This window comes from Chrysochloris asiatica, unplaced genomic scaffold (assembly GCF_000296735.1).
Source record: "Chrysochloris asiatica unplaced genomic scaffold, ChrAsi1.0 scaffold00007, whole genome shotgun sequence".
Lineage (NCBI taxonomy): Eukaryota > Metazoa > Chordata > Mammalia > Afrosoricida > Chrysochloridae > Chrysochloris > Chrysochloris asiatica.
Window position 1 is genome coordinate 564,865 of NW_006408525.1, and position 20,228 is coordinate 585,092.

The 20,228-nt window shown below is 37.8% G+C and overlaps 1 protein-coding gene across 4 annotated transcripts in view; it reads left to right on the plus strand.

Annotated features, from left to right (window-relative positions):
• Window positions 1-20,228, plus strand: part of RHOT1 (ras homolog family member T1) — a 69,759-nt gene that overhangs the window by 22,773 nt on the left and 26,758 nt on the right. For all 4 annotated transcript variants that reach the window (XM_006832299.1, XM_006832302.1, XM_006832301.1 and 1 more), the window contains exons 2-10: window positions 1,232-1,290; window positions 6,106-6,187; window positions 9,066-9,109; window positions 9,574-9,627; window positions 10,132-10,184; window positions 14,891-14,999; window positions 15,316-15,417; window positions 18,686-18,784; window positions 19,283-19,391. In XM_006832299.1, coding sequence (XP_006832362.1) covers window positions 1,232-1,290; window positions 6,106-6,187; window positions 9,066-9,109; window positions 9,574-9,627; window positions 10,132-10,184; window positions 14,891-14,999; window positions 15,316-15,417; window positions 18,686-18,784; window positions 19,283-19,391 — 711 coding nt within the window. The remainder of the gene's footprint in view (window positions 1-1,231; window positions 1,291-6,105; window positions 6,188-9,065; window positions 9,110-9,573; window positions 9,628-10,131; window positions 10,185-14,890; window positions 15,000-15,315; window positions 15,418-18,685; window positions 18,785-19,282; window positions 19,392-20,228) is intronic.

The following is a 20,228-nucleotide window of genomic DNA, read 5'->3' on the forward strand; positions in this document are numbered from 1 at the left end:
TAAACAGTTCTTAAAGTCTTCTCTGCTGTGGAAACGGCTGGCTGGCTCCTTGGTGCTCTTGCCGGGGGGGCCTCAATCCATTGTCTTTTAATTAAAAATTTCCATGACATTTTTAAGGCTTCCTTGTACATATTAAACTGGTAATGCAGAGTGTTATAGGAGACTTTTACTTTTTACATTATATATATTTTTTATTTTCTTAAATGTTTTATTGTGAATTATGTGATAGTTTACATGGGAGAATATTAATTTTACATTCATTCTATCGTCTATCGTCTCATTGCCATGGTTACAATCCCCTCCATGCATCATCAGCTAACCAAAGGGTATACCCTGCATTCCTTCCCCCGTACCTCCCAGGTCTTCAGCACACAGTCGCTCTCCCTCTCTGGATCTAAAGTCTCCACCTGCTCCATCGCTCCACGTCATCATCTCTGCCTCCATTTCAGGCATCACTGCTTCTCTGGGTAGGGTCCCACTCTCTGCTCTTCTCCCTTGAATGGTCCTAGGGACCTCCTCTCCTAGACTGTAAAGTTAATCACTCCCCTCCTTGCTATAAAACGTCTACCTTTACATTTCCAACCCTCACAATCAGTCCTGATAACAATTATTCACTATTGTATCACAAGAGACCCACCTGCATTTCATTGCATCAGCCCTGCCTAGTCAGATTGAATACTACTCACTGGAGATTCTACCTTCCTCTAGGCCCTCTGGATCTAGGTTCCCTCTTGAAAGCTTGTAAGCCAGTCACTTCTTGCCTTTGTAGCCCCCCACCCCCCATTTTGGGTAGCCAATGTCCAAGTTGCCCATCCCTGTCTACTCTGTGTGTGGAGGGGGTGGGAATGATTCTTGCTGTAAGGACTTGTTCCCTCTTTTGAGCTACTGCTTCCATAGATGTAGGTCAAGTTCATCAAATTGTATGAGAATACTTTTTTTTTTTTTTCCCTCTTCTTTTTACTTCTGGTTGAGCTCTGATCATCCAGTCACTGAAGCCAGGACAAGTGGGTATTATCTGCAAATATTATATATTTTAGAAATTTTTGTTGAATAATAACTATGCATTACTTTTGAAAGGAAACAAGATAATTTTAAGTACTATACTAAATCATGGTAATTTGGGGTACTTCTGGTTTTAGCTAACAAATAATGAACATTCCTGTTTGATTGCTGATTTTGAGCTTATGTAGAACCCGAACACTTTATTAAAGTATAATTTTCCTTTTCACAGCTAGAGTTGGGAAGACATCACTGATAATGTCTCTGGTCAGTGAAGAATTTCCAGAAGAGGTAAATACTTGGTTTCTTCTTTATATTTAAAATAATTTTTTTTTAAAGTTAAAATGAAATTACTTGTTCTCTTTTTGTGTGTATCTGTTCTAATAGTTGTGACATCTCTGAAATACACTGTGGGAGAAAGAACTAAACTAGACTGTTGCTGTCAAGTCGATTGAGACCCATAGTGACCCTGTCGGGCAGAATAGAATTGCCCCATAGGGTTGCCGATGCTGTAATCTTAATATATCTAACGTTGAATAGCTGGTAGATTCAAACCGCTGACTTTGAGTTAGCAACTGAGTGCTTAAGCACTGCATCACCAGGGCTCCTGGAGTTCAAATGAGTTCTTTGCATTTTCTACTTCTGACCTTGGCTAGGGCATTTGCCGTCTCTATGCCTTAGTCAGCTGTAAGATGAAAAGTAAACTAGGTGGTGGTGTTGCTGAGAGCCATTGAGTTGGTTCTGACTCAGCAGCTGGTGGGTTTGAACTGTGACATTGTGGTTTGCAGTCCAGTGCTTATTCTACAGCACCACACCAGGATTCCAAAACAAGATGTTAGAGATCATCTAAACCATGCAACACTTTCTTAAAATTAAAATATTACTCATAAGCCCAATATATAAAATAGATGAGTGTTCCTTCAGTTGGAATTAGAGTGACAGATCTGGGTCCCCACTTGAACTACCTAACACTTCCTATTTCTTTGAGCTATTTCCTCAGAACCAGTAGAATTCTGATAAGCCTGTTTGAAAACCATTAGTATTATGCTTGCCTCATTTTACAAATCAAGGAGCCAATTTCATTCCAGGTTTATGTTCCTTAAAGGATTGTTGTGCTTTTCAAATGAGAGGAGCTTAATAATTATAATAATGTGAAAGTGCCACTGAAGCTAAGGTAACTTTATTATTATTGGCAATATATGCAATTATATTTTATGAGTTCCAGTACAAGGACTGCTAGCTAAGACCTTATGTAAAGTTATACATATATCCTCTATAAAGTATACAGGAATGGGATTGATGCAAATGGAATGAAAATGATTTATATTTATTTTCTTGACTCACATAGTAGGTATTAGTTGGGTCACAGTTTGCAGTTATCCTTCCTTTACTCTTATTTTAAGGCGTGCTGTTGGTGTGGTAGGTTAAGTGTTGGACTGCCAACCACAGAGTTGGCAGTTCAAAGCCACCAGCTTCCATGTGGGAGAAAGATAAGACTGTTTGCGGTCTTGGCAAAGAACTTTATGCAATGATTAAAGGGTTCAATAAACAGGAGGATATAACCATAATTAATATCTATGCCTTAGAATACATAAATCAAAATCTTAACAGGATTGAAGAGATGAATAGACAACTCTACAGTAATAGTCATAGTTAAGTGCTGTCAAGTCATTTCTGATTCTTAGCTATCCCATATAGGGTTTCTGAGGAGTGGCTGGTTGGTTTGAACCTCTGCCCTTGTGGTTATCTTACAGTGCTACACCAGGAGATTTTAATATACCACATTCTGAGAAAGACAGAACAAATAGAAAGAAACTCAGCCAAAACAAAAGAACTAAACATCACAATCAGCCAACTTGATCTCATAAGTATGTATACAACTCTATACCCAACAACAGTACAATATCTGTTCTTTTCCAGTGTACCTGAAACAATTTATAAAATAGACCATATGTTAGGCCACAGAGCATGCCTCAATAAATTTCAAAACATACAAAAACTACATAGCATCTTTTCAGATCACAGTGCTATAAAATTACAAATTAACAATATGAAGATCAAGGGGAAAAAAATATGTGAAATTGAATAATATCCTGTTTGGAAACTACTGGGTAATAGAAGAAGAAGAAGAAAAAATCTCTTTGAGTCAGAGAATGAAAACAAATCATACCAAAGCCTCTGAGACACTGCTAAAGCAGTGCTCAGATGACAATCTATAGCAATAAATATACACAGATAAAAAGATGAAAGACCCAAAATTAATGCCTTAACCCAACATCTCCAACAGTTAGAAAAAGAGCAGTAGAATAACATTACAGTCACCAGAAGAAAAGCAAATAAATGAAACAGAAAAACAATAGAAAGAATTCACAAGACAAGAAGTTGGTTATGTGGAAGGATTAATAAAACCAACAAACCACTGGCAAATCTATCAGACTAAAACGGAAGATGCAAATTACATGAATAAATTAAATGGGTGACATCACAACAGAGCCAACAAAAATACAAGGGTGAGTCAAAAATTGTCCATACTCCAGTTATATTAAAACTCTCGTCCATGTCTGCAAGTGGTGACAACATTGAGCGTGCACGTGAAATGATTCTGTCACATAGATGAGTGACAGTGGATTATGTGGTAAATCATTTGTAAATCAGCCATGGCTCTGTTTATGAGATAATCTACAACAGACTTGGGTTTTGATAAGTTTGTGTGAGATGGGTACTGAAACAACTCATGGGAGCATACACAGAAGTGTTTGGACACCTGCAAACAAAATTTGGATCAATACTCAAAGGAAGGTAAAAGTTTCCTTAAAAAAAATCTTTACTGGTAATGAGACATGGATCCATCACCAGGAGCCTGAGAGTAAACAGCAGAGTATGGAATGGAAACATCCTCGTTGACAACCAAGAAAAAGTAAAAAGTCAACCATCAGCTGGAAAATTGATGCATACAGTTTTCTGGGATTCTTAAGGGCCAGTATGGGAACACTATCAGGAAAAAGGTTCAGCAATCAACAGTGCTTGTTATAGTGAGATGCTCACTGGAGAGCTGAAGCCTAAACTTGGGATTAAAAGCAAAGGACTGCTACCCAAGGGTCTTGAGATCTTGCATGACAGTGCATATCCCACACCTCTGCCCACACTGTTGACACTCTGCAGTAACTTTGTTTTGAGGTGTTAAAGCATCCTTCCTATAGTTCTGATCTTACTCCATCAGACTTTTATCTAATTGGTTATTTGGTCCCCTAAAGCAGGCCAGAAGAGTCACCTCTGATGAAGAAGTAAAGACAGCTGTGCATTCATAGTTCACAGCTCAGCCTAAAACATTTATTAAATAAGGGAATACAAAAGATTGTTGACAGATGGACAGTGTATGGAGATTATATAGAAAAATGATGTATTTGTCTAACAGTTGATTAAAATAAATTCTAGCGCCAGAGTGTAGATAATTTTTGACTTACCCTCATATAAAGATCATCAATGGAAAAATAGGAACAAACTTAGGAGCTCTAATACATGGCATACATATACTATCAAATATTGCAAAAAACACACTAGCAATAGAAAACAAAATAGATGACTGGGACTTACTAAAAATTAGAAACTTTTGTGCATCAAAAGATTTCACCAAAAGAGTTAAAACAACAACCAAAAAAAAAAAAAAAAGCCCTTAAAACAGAAAGCAAATGCTGAGGATGTGGAAAGACTGGAACACTCATGCTGGTAAGACTAAAATGGTACAGCCTCTGTACTATATGACCTAGAGAAATAGAGCAGTCAATGACAGATAAATGCACATGCATGTTCTTCACAATGCCATGCACGATAGCAAAAAGATAGAAGCTACCTCAATGCCCATAGTGCAAGAATGGATTAATAAACTGTGGGAAATACCTGCAATGGAATACTACCAATGTTAATGAATAATGATGATTCTGTGGAGTGTCTCGTAATATGGATCAACCTGGAGGACATTACACTGAGTGAAATGAGTTACAAAAGGGCACATGCTGTATGAGATCACTACTGTAAAAAATTAAGTAAAGGTGTTCACACTAAACAGCATTCTTTGTTGGTTACCAGGGGTGGGAGAGAAGGGGGCGGGGAAGGGGCCAGTTAAGTCAAAACAAAACAAAACAAAACTGCAGTCTCAGAAACTCTAGATCAGTTCTAGTCTGTCCTGTAGGGTCACTGTGAAGTGGAATCAGGTCATGGCGGTGGGTGGTGTTTGCTTGTTTGTTTTCTGGTTTATTTAGATAGGAATATCTGTAGTTTTATTGTTCAGATAGTAAGTTGATATGTGGTATGTTAGTGTTTTCAGCATTCACAACTGTTTCTCTGGCTTTTTTCAACATTTTCAACCACTTAGTTTTTCTCTGAAGTCCTGGGATAGCACTGTAATTTATAATCATTGTAAGTGTAACATGGAAAAGTTTTTTGTTCTAGTTTAACTTAGTTTAGAATTGCTTTAGAATCATCCTTTTGGGTTTGGATAAGGGGTTTCTACTTGATGGAAAAACCATACAGTCTTTCTAAAAATATTTAAATAACTGAGCATAAGGTTTATGTAGCCAATTAATTATCTTCTAGAAGAAATGGTTCATTTGTGAATTGTCTTGGATTAATATAACTCCTCATTTACAAAGTATCTTTAAGTTGTCTCAAGCCTTCATCACTTAATATTTGAAACCACAGACTAATTCAAGTATTAATTTAGGCTGTGTCAGATCTGGCGTATCCTTAGTATACCTCATGTCTGCACATGTGGAAATGTGCATGGTTTTTTCAAAGGGCGTTTTTATCATTTACTTTTAATGCATATTTGCTTCTGGGGTAAAGCATACAAATAAGTGTTTAAAAGTTCAGCAAATATCTATAAGGATATTGTTATGTTTAAGTGATGTCGAGTCAGTTCCGACTCATAGCGAACCTATATAGGGTTTCTGAGGAGTGACTGGCAGGTTTTAATTACTGACATTGCGGTCCAGTGCCACACCAGGCCGCCACCTATAACGATAGGTATAGGTAAAAGGGACTAATATAAATAAATGTATATAATCTGTTAATAAGCATGATAATATCCAAATTTATTCGCAAATTAAGGTTCCTCCCCGAGCAGAAGAAATCACCATTCCAGCTGATGTCACTCCCGAGAGAGTTCCAACACACATTGTAGATTACTCAGGTAATGATTTTTCTCTTGTAGGTGAAATTGTAGGGTTAATTGAATAGTCCTCAGAAAGGTACAGAGCTTTAAAAATGTTTTGAAGGGTGATGCTTTCTCTATCAATTATTTATTGTTCTTGTCTCATTTACATCTCCTGGCCACTTCCTCACCCCACCCCAAACCTCCCTCTGGCAGTTCTCTGTCTCCAAATTACTAAATTGGTTTCCATAATAATGAAAAAGAAGAAGGAATGATAAATAACCCATAGCAACCCTGTATAAGGTTTCAGAGAATCGGCTGGTGAGCTTGAACTGCTGACTTTGCAGTCCAGTGCATTAACCCACAGCATGACACTAGGACTCCTTGATAAATGACTTGTTAAGTGCCTTGGAGTTGATTTCGACCCTTAGCAGCCCTGTATAGGGTTTCCAAGGAGCAGCTGGTGAGCTTGAACCACCAACCTTGCAGTTCAAACGACTTTGCAGTCTGCCGCATTAGCAGTAGATAAATCCTTGTTGCTGCTGTTTCTGCCATAGAGTTGGTCCCTTTTCATCCCCTTGCCATCAAGTCTATTCTGACTTATAGCAACCCCATGCAACAGAGTAGAACTACCCCATTTGGTTTTTCAGGCTGTGATCTTTATGGGAGCAGGTCACCAGGTATTTTATCTTTCTGAGTCACAGGTGGGTTTGAACCACCCACCTTTTGGTTAGCAGCTGAGCAGCTTAACCATTTGCGCCACCAGAGCAGCTACCTAGTTATTGCTGACATTGTTAAGTGCCAACTCTGCGACCTGTTCCTATTCATAGTGACCCTGTGTAGGGCTTTCAAGGAGCCGACTTTGCAGTTCAAACTGACATTGCAGTTGAGTGCTTATCCTTACACAGCCACACCAGAACTCCATCGCTCTTCTTAATTTAGTAGGTTTGCAAAGAGAAGTTCATAGTCAATTTTGTGATCAGGCAGGTTGTTATGATTTAGAAAGAGCTCTGCATTTGCAGATTTATTGAGTTCTAAATTGGTTATCAGCTTGTGTCCCAAATGAAGTCATAGTTACAGCTGTTGTCAGCTTGGAGTCCTGGTGTGGCGCTGTAAGTTAAAGCGCTAGACTGCCGCAGGGTTGGCAGTTCAGGCTTACCAGCTGCTCCTTGGAAACCCTGTACAGGGTCACTATGAGTAGTAACTGACTCATCAGCATTTAACAACAACAAAAGAATTGCTTCTTTGTTAGCTTGTGTCCCAAATGAAATAATAGAATAGTTGTCAGGTCCTTTACCTTTAAATAGGATCAGAAGCACTTTCATAATTTAAAAAATTTCTACTTGTTTAATTATTTTGCATTGTCCTGACATTTCTCCTTTAAAAACATGGGTATAAATACATGGTAATACCCATGTTTTTCTAAGAATATTCCACATATTCTGAGAAAGAAATAGAACTATTTCTACTACATGTAACTATTGAATACGTGAAATGTGGCAGATGTCAACTGAGTGCGCTCTAAGTGTAAAATATGATGACAGTATGAAAAAAATAATTTAAATTACCTCAATTTTTTACTGAATGCATGTTGAAATCACAATATTTTTGATATTTTTGGTTAAATAAAAATTGATTTTACTTGTTTCTTTTTACATTTCCAAGGCAACTCTTAAAAAATATAGTTATATATGTAGCTCACATTATGTTCCTACTGAATAGCACTATATGAAGGAAGGGCTTTTCAAATGTTCATGGAAGATTTTTATTATCTTTTAATTCAATTTTACCATGAACTTTGAAAGTCCCCTCCCCCCCGCCACTAGAAGTTGAAGGAGTTGGATACCTTTTGCTAAAGTCAGTCTCATAACTAGCATAATTTATAGAATTATTGTTCAGTACCTGCATCCACATGATCTGGAAAGGTATTAAAAATACAGTTAATCATTTAGCATAATATAACATATCATAGAACTAATTTATTATATTAGTTTATATGTTAGAAATGACATTTTTTAAAGAGACTTACTAGACCCAAAATGATCGAAATTAATAAATTAGTATGTTAGTAATTGCTTTTCATTTCTTTGCTTCCTCATTTTAGTTGTATCATGAATATTCCCTGCACCTGTTGATGTACAAGGAACCCTGGTGGTGTAGTAGTAGGCTAAGCATGGGGCAGCTAACTGCAGGGTCGGCGGTTCAAACCCACCATCTTCTCCTTGGGAGACAGATAGGCTGTCCGTTCCCTACAAAGATTTATATGGTCTTAGAAACTCAATGGAGCAGTTCTACTCGGTCCTAGAGTCTGTGGGTCTGTATGAGTCGCAGTTGGCTCAACGGCAATGAGTTTTGTTTTTTGGTGGGTGTACAGACAACATGCATCTTTTGAGACCACTTCTAGCTAGGGATATGTGCTAGAAAGAGAGTTTTTGATTCCTTATTGTCATGCTCAAGTTTTGCTCCTGGAGTCTGGTTGATATTACTCATAGCTGCTTTCTATTGCCCAAATTCCCACCTGACCTTTTGACTCTGTGTGTACAGTACAAATTCTTTGTCTGGACTTGTAACTCCAGCACCCCATCTCTAGCTTGAGTCCCTTTTCTCTTCTGCTTGGTCTTTATCAGCTCAAGCCTAGATTCATCACACATTGCCTCTGCTCATCCTTGCCTGAATAATCCTCTTGAAGACTTGTCTTCTATTACCAGCCAGCTTCCATGTCATACTTCAGCTTCTTTACTTCCTTGCTCTTATCTTTGCCTCTAGTCACACATGGCACTTTATCATTTTGAAGGATGTTAAGTGGGTGTCGCATAGATTTTAGGTTGGCCGGTAGTTTGTATGAAAATGTTTAAGTAAGAAACATTGGGTTTTTCATTTCCATGAAAATAAATACTTATGTTTTTGTAATTTGTAGAAGCAGAACAGAGTGATGAACAACTTCATCAAGAAATATCACAGGTGAATTTATTGTATAATATTTGATTTATTTTTTTTTTTGGTGGGAAAACAGTAATAATTCTATGTTGTTGTTGTTGTTGTTAAGTGCCATCGAGTCGGGTCCGACCCATAGCGACCCTGTACAGGGTTTCCGAGGGTGTAAATCTTTACGGGAGTAGAAAGCCTCATCTTTCTCCCGCGGAGCGACTGGTAGTTTCGAACCGCTGACCTTAAGGTTCGCAGCCCGATTCGTAACCACTACGCTACCAGAGCTCCTTATGGGCCTACTATTTTTACTCTCATATACCAAGAAGACTTTTTCAATTCTTTGCTGTTACCACTGACTTTGAGTATGTAAATCTGTCTTTTCAGAGTTAAGCTAAGTTTTCTTCCTGTTTACCAATTTTGTTCTTCATTTTCTTTTGGCCCAAATATATCAGCTACTTGGTAATACTACTGTTTACATTTGTTCATTTTTTTCTTAGGCTAATGTTATCTGCATAGTTTATGCTGTTAACAACAAGCATTCTATTGATAAGGTAGGAATATACAAACTTCTTTTACCATATTAAGTTTCAAGGAGAGCACTTTAAAAATTGATCTACATGGTTTTAGGTGTGTTATTTGCATGTTAGAGGGTAGACACATGTTAACATGGGTGACAGGGCAGGCAATATACAAGGGGGAGGTTAGCAGAAGAAAGATGAAGGTAGCGGGAGACTAGGGAGAAATGCAATAGTTAAAGTGAATAAAGTTAAAATATTAACTGTTGGTACATAGAGGGGATTGCAACCATGTAATGAAGCAAAGTATATGATTTGTTGAATGTAAAACTGATGATTTGCTCTGTAAACCTTGACTCAATTCACAATAAAAAGTTTGGGGAAAAAATGTTAAAAAAAAAACAAAACCACAATGATTTAGCTTTAAACAAAACAAAACAAAAAATTCTAGTTTAGAATTTTAAGGAGTCCAAGGGCAGAATGGTTTTTCAACGAAGGTTCCCATCATGTCTTAGATCTTGCTAATTTTTTTAATTTTAGGTAACAAGTCGGTGGATTCCTCTCATCAATGAAAGAACAGACAAAGATAGCAGGTATATTGAAAAATTTCATACTCTCAGAAAAGATGCAAGAAATAGTACAGTGAACATCCTCAAACTCTGTGCATAGATTCACCAGTTAACATATTGTCATAATTGCTTTATTATCTGTTTGCATACACACCACGCTTTTCTGCTGAATCATTTGAGATGGCAGATACATGTGAGAACAAAGCAGGATAGAATGCTGATGCTATAGTGATTTATAACTTCAGACAAATATTTTGAGAATTAATTTTACATTTTCCTTTAAAGAATAGATGCTGCTTTGAAAACTCTCAGCTCTGGAATGCATCTTCCACTTGTATTGTGTGTGACTCTTATCTGGAGAAGCCCCTCTGCTGAGGAATGGTATTCTCTATTGTTGTTGAATGCTCAGAGTATGGTATTTTTAAGAGCACAAAACTCAGAAGCAATTGAATGACCTTTGAAATCTGACTTGGCCACTTCAGAGCCCTAGTACTTTGATTTTATTGAACATTGGTTTCCTGATCTGCAAGATACGATGATGCTAATACACATCTTGGTGTTATCAGTCATTATTTTGAGAATCAAATGAAATAATGTAAGCACTATGTACATTCTAGAGAATACTCTTCAATGAGAAATTCATATGGGAAGATTTCCTTGGAGGATACATATATGAAGAAGCAAAAGAATGCACATTACCTATTTTATCTGAGCAGAATGGTACTTCTAGGCATAAAAGTTTTGAGTTTGAAACAAAATGGAAACAAAACCTTTTTCAACAATATTTAATAGAGCATAAGTTATTTATGAAACATTTGACTCTTTTACATGTTAGGAAAAATCAGACTTCTATATATTTACATATTCATCTTTTCCTCAATTTCTTAGATTTCTTTTTTAGTTCAGTAGTTCCATGCCTTGAAACTTGAAAGATCTGGTTCTAAACAGATGAGCATGGTTATTGACCTTTTATCTAGCGTGTTTATGGAGGGTTACTTTGTGACTGAGATGCTGGTATGTACACTATGTTTTGACACAGCAGAGGCCACCATTATCATGATTTTGACTGTTGTAGTGACATACTGACAAGACCTACACTATTAGTGCATTAGTCTGTAGTTAACTGTGGCCATTTAATGCAAAAATTCAGTTCTTTGGCATACTTAGCCACATTTCACATGCTCAGTAGGTACATGTGACTAATAGTTACTGTAATGGGCAGTGCATATAAAGAACATTTCCATCATCACAGAAGATTGTGTTTGAACAGGGCTATGGTGGAGCAGCCAACATCCATATACTTATAACACCTGCTTTTCTTGACGATGACTTGAGCTATTTCCTGGAGGCAGTTCTTCACATAAGACCAGTTCTGCCAGGATCTATTAAGCATCACTTGGACTGCTGAATTCAGATCTATTAAGCACCAGTGTGAACTAATTCATTCACTTTTGTTTTGCTTTACCAAAATTTGCTTTATTCTAAAATGCTGTAGCTAGTTTATGGCCCTTTAGTGAAAGTGACTTTTGACACTTGAAGATCTAATTTAACATTCTCAGGTGTAACTGTGTCCTACAGTCATGTATAGGCTTGTCCTTGAGTCACATGAGCATCCTCATTCTTGGGATGGACTTGTCCCAGGGACTGCTAACCACATCGGCAGTTCAGACCCACCAGCTGCTCCCTGGAAGCCCTATTTCTTTATTTAATGGACCTCACAGCTTCCAATACCTTATTCCCTAGACCTCATACCTTAAATTTACTTTCATATATTGGGTATGGGGTCCTGTTGTGGTGCTGTATTATAAGCACTGGACTGCTAATCACAAGGTTGGTAGTTCAAACTCACCAGCTGCTCCTCAGAAACCCTATACAGGAAACCCTTAAACCCTCAGTGGCACTTAGCAACAATCTATTGAATATTGATGTTTGTTTATGATTATTTATTATTGAATGTTTATATAATCTTCCTGATGACTTCCTTGCATCATTGTAATAGTGGTACCTACTCACGGGTGCCCATCACTGTCACCTGAGACACTTTAAAAAAATTATAGACTCCTATCCCTGAAGTTTTAGGGTCAGTAAGTTTGGAGTAGGGTTTGAATGTATATTATATTTTTAAGCTCTGTAAATTATTCTGATGCAGACTTTTGGTTAAAAAACTCCAATTTTGGAAACCCTGGTTCTGTTAGGAATCTTTGAGTTGCATAAGTGGGTCAGTAATGACATACAAGGGGTAAGCTGTATTTAATGCTTGCAATTATTTCTGTGGAAACTTTGAATTCCATCAAGATCATTTGCTTTGCCTCCATGCTCTCCTGCAGGACTCACAAATAACAGTTATCTAGGCTAGTCCTGGGAGTCCTGGTGTGGGGCTGTAGGATAAGGACTGGCAGTTCAGACCCACCAGCTGCTCCCTGAAAGCCCTCTACAGGGTTGCTGTGAGTCAGAACCAACTTGACAGCACTTACTAACAACAGGCTGGTCCTACTTGATATCTCCACTTAAATGTCTAATAGACCTCTCAGATATAACTTGTCTAAAACAAAATCCTTAGTTCCCTGATGCCAGCCCCACCCAAAATTATGTCTTCTCTGTCTCAGGAGGTTTGTCCATTTTCTCTAGCCAAAAGCCTATGTATTGTTCTTGATTTCTGCCTTTTTCTTGCTCTTCATGTCTAATCTGTCAGCAGGTTCTGTGAGTTCTACTTGTAAAATTGATCTCACTTCTGAATACCTCCTCTCCATCTTTTCTGCCAGTTCCCTGGCCAAAGCTACTACATTTACAAAACTGTGTGTTATTGGGGAAAAAAGCAAACATACACAGAATTAGAGAGAATAATGTGATAAGTTCCTGTGATTCTGTCATGTAGCTTTAACCATGAGGCAACTTCAAAAAGTTCGTGGAAAAATCCCAGTATCTTTCCATTCCTTTTTTTTTTTAATGTCTTATTATGAATTCTATGATAGTTTACATGGGAGAACTTTAGTTTTACATTCATTCCATCCTATATCATCTCATTGCCATGGTTCCAATCCCCTCCATGCATCATCAACCACCCAAAGGGTATATCCCAGAAACCCGCCCCCTACACTTCCCCCTCCTCCCCCCAGTTTTCGGCCCACAGTCCCTTTCCCTCTCTGGATCCAAAGTCCCCAGCCACTTCATTACTCCACGTCATTGTCTCTGTCTCTATCTCAGGCATCTCTGTTTCTCTGGGTAGGGTCCCGCTCTCGGCTCTTCTCCGTTGATGGTCCCAGAGACCTCCACTCCTATCCTGGAGAATTAATCACTCCCTTCCTTGTTACAAAACTTCCACCTTTGCATTTCCAACCCTCATATCCGTCCTGATAAGCATTATTCACTACAGTATCACGAGTTACCCATCTGTATCTCCTTTCATCAGCTCTGCCCAGACAGATTGAATAGTACCTACTGGAGAGTCTGCCTTCCGCCATGCTCCCTAGCACCAGGTTCCCTCTTGAAAGCTTGTAAGCCAGTCACTTCTTGCCTTTCTAGTCCCACCCCCCCTCCCCATTTGAGTATCCAATGTCCAAGCTGCCCTTCTCCATCCACTCTGTGTATGTGGGGGTGTGTGACTGTTTCTTGCTATGAGGTTTTGTGCCCTCTTTTGAGTCGCTGCTCCATAGGCATAGGTTTCCATTCCTTTTTGCCTTGAACTTTTAGACGCCCCCTCAAACAATCAAGTCATAGTCAGTCTTATTTACTACCCCTCTCATTGGAATCATTTTGATGCAAAGTGAGATATATCAGGATGTATAAGTACTTAAGTATGTATCTTAAAGATAGCAGATTGCTTCGTTTTTAAATGACAAGCAGATCATACCACTTTCTTTCTTGTAACTGTTCTATTTTTTCCTGTTTGCACTTGAAATAGAACCCGTACTCTGCACCATGACCCATAAAGCCTCTCATTAACACCATTCTGTACATCATCTCAGCTCAAGAAGCTCTGGTAATACAGTGGTTAAATGCTAAGCTTCTAAATGATAGGTCAGCGATTTGCACCCACCAGCCACTACATGGAAGAAAGATGTGGCAGTCTGCGTCTATAAAGATGACAGCTTTGGAAACCCTTGGGGGGAGTTCTGTTCTGTCCTGTAGGGAGTCAGAATCCACTCCACAGCAATGGGTCTGGAGTTTTTTGTTTCTCCTTTGCTCGGTTCTCTCCAGTTACTCTGGCATTTTCCTGTTTTTTGAACTTACCAGGAATTTTTCATCTTGGGGCCTTTTTGCAGCTTGTCCTTTCCTGTCCAGCAAGTGCTTCCCTGGCTCTTCACATGACAAAGATTCCATCTCAGCCTTCACTTCTTTGCTCAAATGCCACCTCTTAGGTTTCCCCCTGATTGTCATATCTAAATTAGTCCCTCCTGTTACGCTAGCTCATAGCCCCCTATTTATTTCCTTCATAGCACTTATGGAATTTAAGATTGTCTTAATCATTTATTGTTCATTTTCAGGTTTTCTTGATTAGAACAGGCAGGGACCTCATCTGTCTTGGGTACTGAACACTTAGAACAGTACATGGCATATAATAGGTACTCAGTAAATATGCCGTTTAGGGGATTTGTCTTGTTCGTGGAGGGTTCATTTTGGGGAGATTGTATAAGAGCTTTTAAAATTAGAATGGGTTGTGATGTAAACTAAAATGTAAATCTAAGCTATTTTATCTTCCTTATTACATACACTGTGCCCATTTGTTTCAGGCTACCTTTGATACTGGTTGGAAACAAATCTGATCTGGTGGAATATAGTAGTATGGAGACCATTCTTCCTATTATGAACCAGTACACAGAAATAGAAACTTGTGTGGAGGTATGTCTCAGTACTTGATTTGGAAATTCACTATTGGTGCAATCTCACTTAGTTGAGGTTTGGGATGGGAAGGTGTGGGATAGAGTATATTTTTTATTTTCTTGTGAAGTCATATAAACCAAGTAAAATACAGAATCTGAAGTAAACCTTTGAGCTCTTTGTAGGCGTCCATATTATGACAACCACAAAGAAAAATAATGCGTGTTTCAGTGTCTTCACTGAATATTAGTGCTACCTTATGTACTGATGGCTTTAAAATTGTTTTTCACTTTTTTAGTTGGTTGCTCATTGTAAAAATGTAAACTTTTTTTTTCAGTGTTCAGCAAAAAACTTGAAGAACATATCAGAGCTCTTTTATTATGCACAGAAAGCTGTTCTTCATCCTACAGGGCCCTTATACTGCCCAGAGGAGAAGGAGGTAACCCCCAAGCTGTGTTTGTAGGGACTGGAATGTGTAGGTAGAACTCTTAGTATGGTTGTGATTTTTAGTAACTCTTCATTGTATTTGTGAAAATGGGATTGCTGAAACTTACGTGATTTTTATATTGTTACATTTAAAGATTCTTTTCTGCAAAGACATGGTGATAAAAGTGCTCATCAGAATAGTATTCCACCAAATGCTATCAGTAGATACCATTAAAAAAAGAAAATTTTCAAGAATAACAACAAAAGAAGTAAATTTGTTGCTGGTCTACTTGCTTTGATGCTGTAAAATCCACAGACTTAAAAACACATAGAAGTCCTGGTGTGATGCTCTAGGATAATCACTGAACTGCTAACCACAAGGTTGGTGGTTCAAACTCACCAGCTGCTCTTTGGGACAAAGACGAAACTCTGCTACTGTAAAGATATATAGTCATGGAAACCTTAATGAGCAGTTCTACTTTGTGCTTTAAGATTTCTTTAAGTTGGAATCAACTTGGTGTCAGTAGGTTTGGGTTCCAATTCAGCCAAGTGCTGTATTTTATGACATAGGAAAATGGAGAAACAGTCTTTATCTCATACTAGTTGTATTTACCTTTTAGACTTAGCCCAGCTGTATATTAAATCTCCTTTATTAGTTTGCTCTCAATTCTTGCGTTACTACTCTTTTTCTCACACCTCTTATTTCTTTTACTAATCTCTCCTCCTGACCCCCAGTCTCGCAAGAGTAGAATGTCTACTGCCATCTGTTATTTATTTCTTAAGTGGATCTTCATAGGTAAAATCTGCAACTTTTACAGACTACCTTGTTCTACACAAATGCAAGCTTTATGTCTAAGTTTGTTATCAGAATTTTTTCCTTACACAGCAGTAATAAGCTTTTGGTACAGATTTAAGGTTGTTGTTGTTGTTAAAGAGCCGTTGAGTCAGTTCCAACCCATAGCGACCCTGTATAGGGCTTCCACGGAGTGACTGGTGAGCTTGAACTGCTGACCTTGTAGTTCAAACTGACTTTGCAGTCCAGTGCATTAACCCCCAGTGATATACCAGGGCAGAATCATCAAAACCATCAAATTCAGAATTAAAGCTGAGCTGTAGGTGCTGCTAATTTGTAGGTCTCATTACAAACTACTGGAGTTTTCTGCTAAATAATGAAAAGTCTATGGTTTTTGTGTAATAATGTTACTGTGTGAGGGTTTGTTGTTGTTTAAAAACTTAAAAGTGCCCATAGTGACCCTGTGTAGGGTTTCTGCTGACCTTGCAGTTCAAACTGACTTAGATGTTGAGTGCTTATCCTACAGTGCCACAGATTACTCATATGTAAATTGTGTTTGGTATAAGTTTGATACTTTTAAAAGTAGTCATTTTTTTATGTTATATTTTATGGTGATGAGTACTTAAATAACTCATCGAGCTAGCCCTTGAAATACCATAGCTTCTGAATGCATTTCAGCCTTTAATGAAAAACGCATCTTTGTTATTTTTTTCCAAAAAAAATTTTTAATGTAGTTTTGTATGATGTGAGGAAAAGCCACTTGCACAGTGAAATGTACAAAGTTATTTTTATATTCTGTTTTATGCATCATTATGTTGTTGTTGTTGTTGTTGTTAAGTACCGTGGAGTCGGTTTCAACTCATAGTGACCCTGCACAGGGTTTCCAAGGCTGTAAATCTTTACGGGAGCAGAACACCTCAGCTTTCTCCCAAGGAACTGCTGATAGTTTCAAACTGCTGACCTTGAGGTTGGCAGCCCTACTTGTAACCACTTCGCTACCAGAGCTCCTTGTACATCATTATAAGTATTGCCAATTTTTTGAAACACTTAGTTTATTGGTGTGGTGTTGTAGGATAAGCATTGGACTGCTAACCACAAGGCTGGTGGTTTAAACCCATCAACCACTCCTCAGGAACCCTATGCAAGTGTTACTGTGAGTCAGAACCAACTTGATAGCACTTAACAACATCATGTTTTTTAAAGGAGAGTACATAAAATATAGCAATGTAATTTTTATTAATGTTGAATGTCTAATATTAGTATAACATTTTTAGAAGCAATAGCTTAACATTCTTTACTTTTTTAAAAGTAAACCACCTTGATTATTTAAATTTTAGGTTTTATTCCATTTAGTACTCTTTCATGAAGTGAACTTTGTTCATTGCACTCTAAATGTTTCATTTTGGCTTTTTTTCTTATTTATTCATAATCCTTTTCTATCTTAATTTTATCTTTTTCTTTCTATATCAAATCGCTGCCCTAGAGACCCTACTTAGTATAAAAAAGGGGATTGCCTGTATATGTTTGGAAAACAGTAGTTTCTCTCCTATTCTTTAGTACTTTTTCTTTCTGAGTTTGCTGGCATGATGGAAACTCTAGTCAGTGTGATTTTGCTCTCAGTAGTGGTGTCTAGCATAGCTCATAGGACACATTTCCTGTGTCTCTGGTGTAGATGGCTTCATTATATCTTGTCCTCTGAGTTCACACAAAGTTCAGCGATCTTCCTGAAAGTTTTATTTTACTCTCAAATGTTGACAGCGATGATTTTAGATCAGTTATATAAAGTAGAGGAATGTGAGCCTTGTTTGGAGATAGCCAAAATATATTCTATCCATTATGAATTCTAAAACAAAAATTGAGAAGGCTGTCAAAATATATTTTCAGCAGCATAACTTAGAAAAGTTTTACAGAATCACAAAAGGCAAGTTATTTACTTACTTATTTTTTTACGTATTTATTTTTAAGGTAAGCAATCTAACAGGAAAAGGCTTTCACACTTCTTAACTAGTGTTATTTTCACTTGTTTCTGAATTAAGCATATTGTGTCGTGTCGTCATACTTTGACATATGTATACAAGGAACAGGAAACATACATAGTTCCATCCTGCTACTGAGGTTGATGGTCAGAAATCAGAACTTAAGAAGAAAGTAGTCTTTGGAGCCAGATCAGATTCTCTCTGTATTACGGGGACGGCATACACAAATGAGTGCCACTTCTTAACATGATTTCAGTCTCCCTACACATGAATTTCCTTGTATCCCATCCTGGGTGGGGGCGTTGATGGAGTCACGAAGGAAGAGCTTGACCATTCTGAATATGCTTGCAAGTAACTATTGCCATGTTTACTTAAAAAGACATTTTCATATTGGTTGTATATGATGCCATGTATTTGGCAGTGAAAACCATCAGAAATGATTCCCAGTATTACTTACAGAAATCCTGGAAAGTCCCAACTATTAAAACATTTCTTTTCTCAATGGTTTTTAGATGAAACCAGCCTGTATAAAAGCCCTTACGCGTATATTTAAAATATCGGATCAAGATAATGATGGGGCTCTCAATGATGCTGAGCTCAACTTCTTTCAGGTAGCTGTCTTTTGTTTCAATCATTCGTCTGTCAGCGTTTCTTTGTGGCATAAGCTATAAAAAATATACCCATTGAGACAGTAATATATAAAACTTTCTTTTACATCAGGCTATTGAAGCCATTGCCCATGGTGTAGGACTCTCTTATGCCTAGGAATTGAGGTGGCTCTTTGATAAGTCTCATTTCAGGGTATACAATGGGTGCATTAAGGATGACTTCAAGTCTGAACTCTGAATTATTTTGGTTTCTCAGTTTTCCTATAGCATAACTACACAAAGAGTCCTGGGACTGGGGTGGGGATGGGGGAGTAGAAAAAGTTTCTTTTCCTTCTAATGGCATGTTTTACTTAAATCATATCCAGTGGAGATTATCTCAATTGGTTACATCTTTTGGTTGCATCTCTTTGATTTAATGGTTGTTTTGAAGATTTGTGCTTCATATTATTTTGTGGTTTTAATGCTGATTATTTTTTAATTAATTTTTTATGTTTTTGCTAGAGAATTTGTTTTAACACTCCATTAGCGCCTCAAGCTCTGGAAGATGTCAAGAATGTAGTCAGAAAGCATATAAGTGATGGTGTGGCTGACAGTGGACTGACACTGAAAGGTGGGTACAGATTGGGAGATGAAGGTCCTGTAGCATGACTTCTACTAGAAGGAAATGTATTTGCTAATATGCCTAGAATCTGTCTTGGAGTTTTATAAGACAAGGTCATTGGTGGGATAATTGTCCTTACTGTCAATATAAATTGTTGTTGTTAAATGCCATTGAGTCAGTTCCAACTCATGGTAACCCTGCATAAGGCTCCTGAGGAGTGACTGGTGGGTTTGAACTACTAACCTTGCAATTAGCAGTCCACTGCTGTCCCTGTATAGGGTTTCCGGCTCATAGTGAACCCTGTATAGAGTTTCTAAGGCTGTAAATCTTTGTAGGAGCAGAAAGCTTTATCTTCCTCCCACAGAGCTTCTGATGTGCTTGAACTGTCAATCTTGCGGTTTGCAGTCCAGTGCTTATCCTACAGAATCACTGCATTTCCTTCAGTGTAAATTGTTGTTATTGTTAAGTGTTGTCAAGTTGGTTTCGACTCATAGCGACCCTGTGTAAGGTTTCTGAGAAGGCGCTGTTGAGTTTGAACCCCAGACCTTGTGATTCAAACGACTGCAGTCCATTATCCATCAGCACCACACCAGGATTCCAGTCAGTATAAATTGGACACAGGGAAGTTGGCTGAATCTCAGGCATGTAGAGATCCATTTGAGGGAAGGATACACCTGGAACAGATTTGTATTCAAATTCCTCATACTCAGAAGTAACCTTTAAGAACTTATTTTTAGGAAAAACATTGTGTCAAATATACCAAGTACAAAATGTTCTCTAGAATATATTGTAGAGCCACAGTGAAATAAAAAATGAAATTGAAAACTAAAATTTTCTATTATGGAA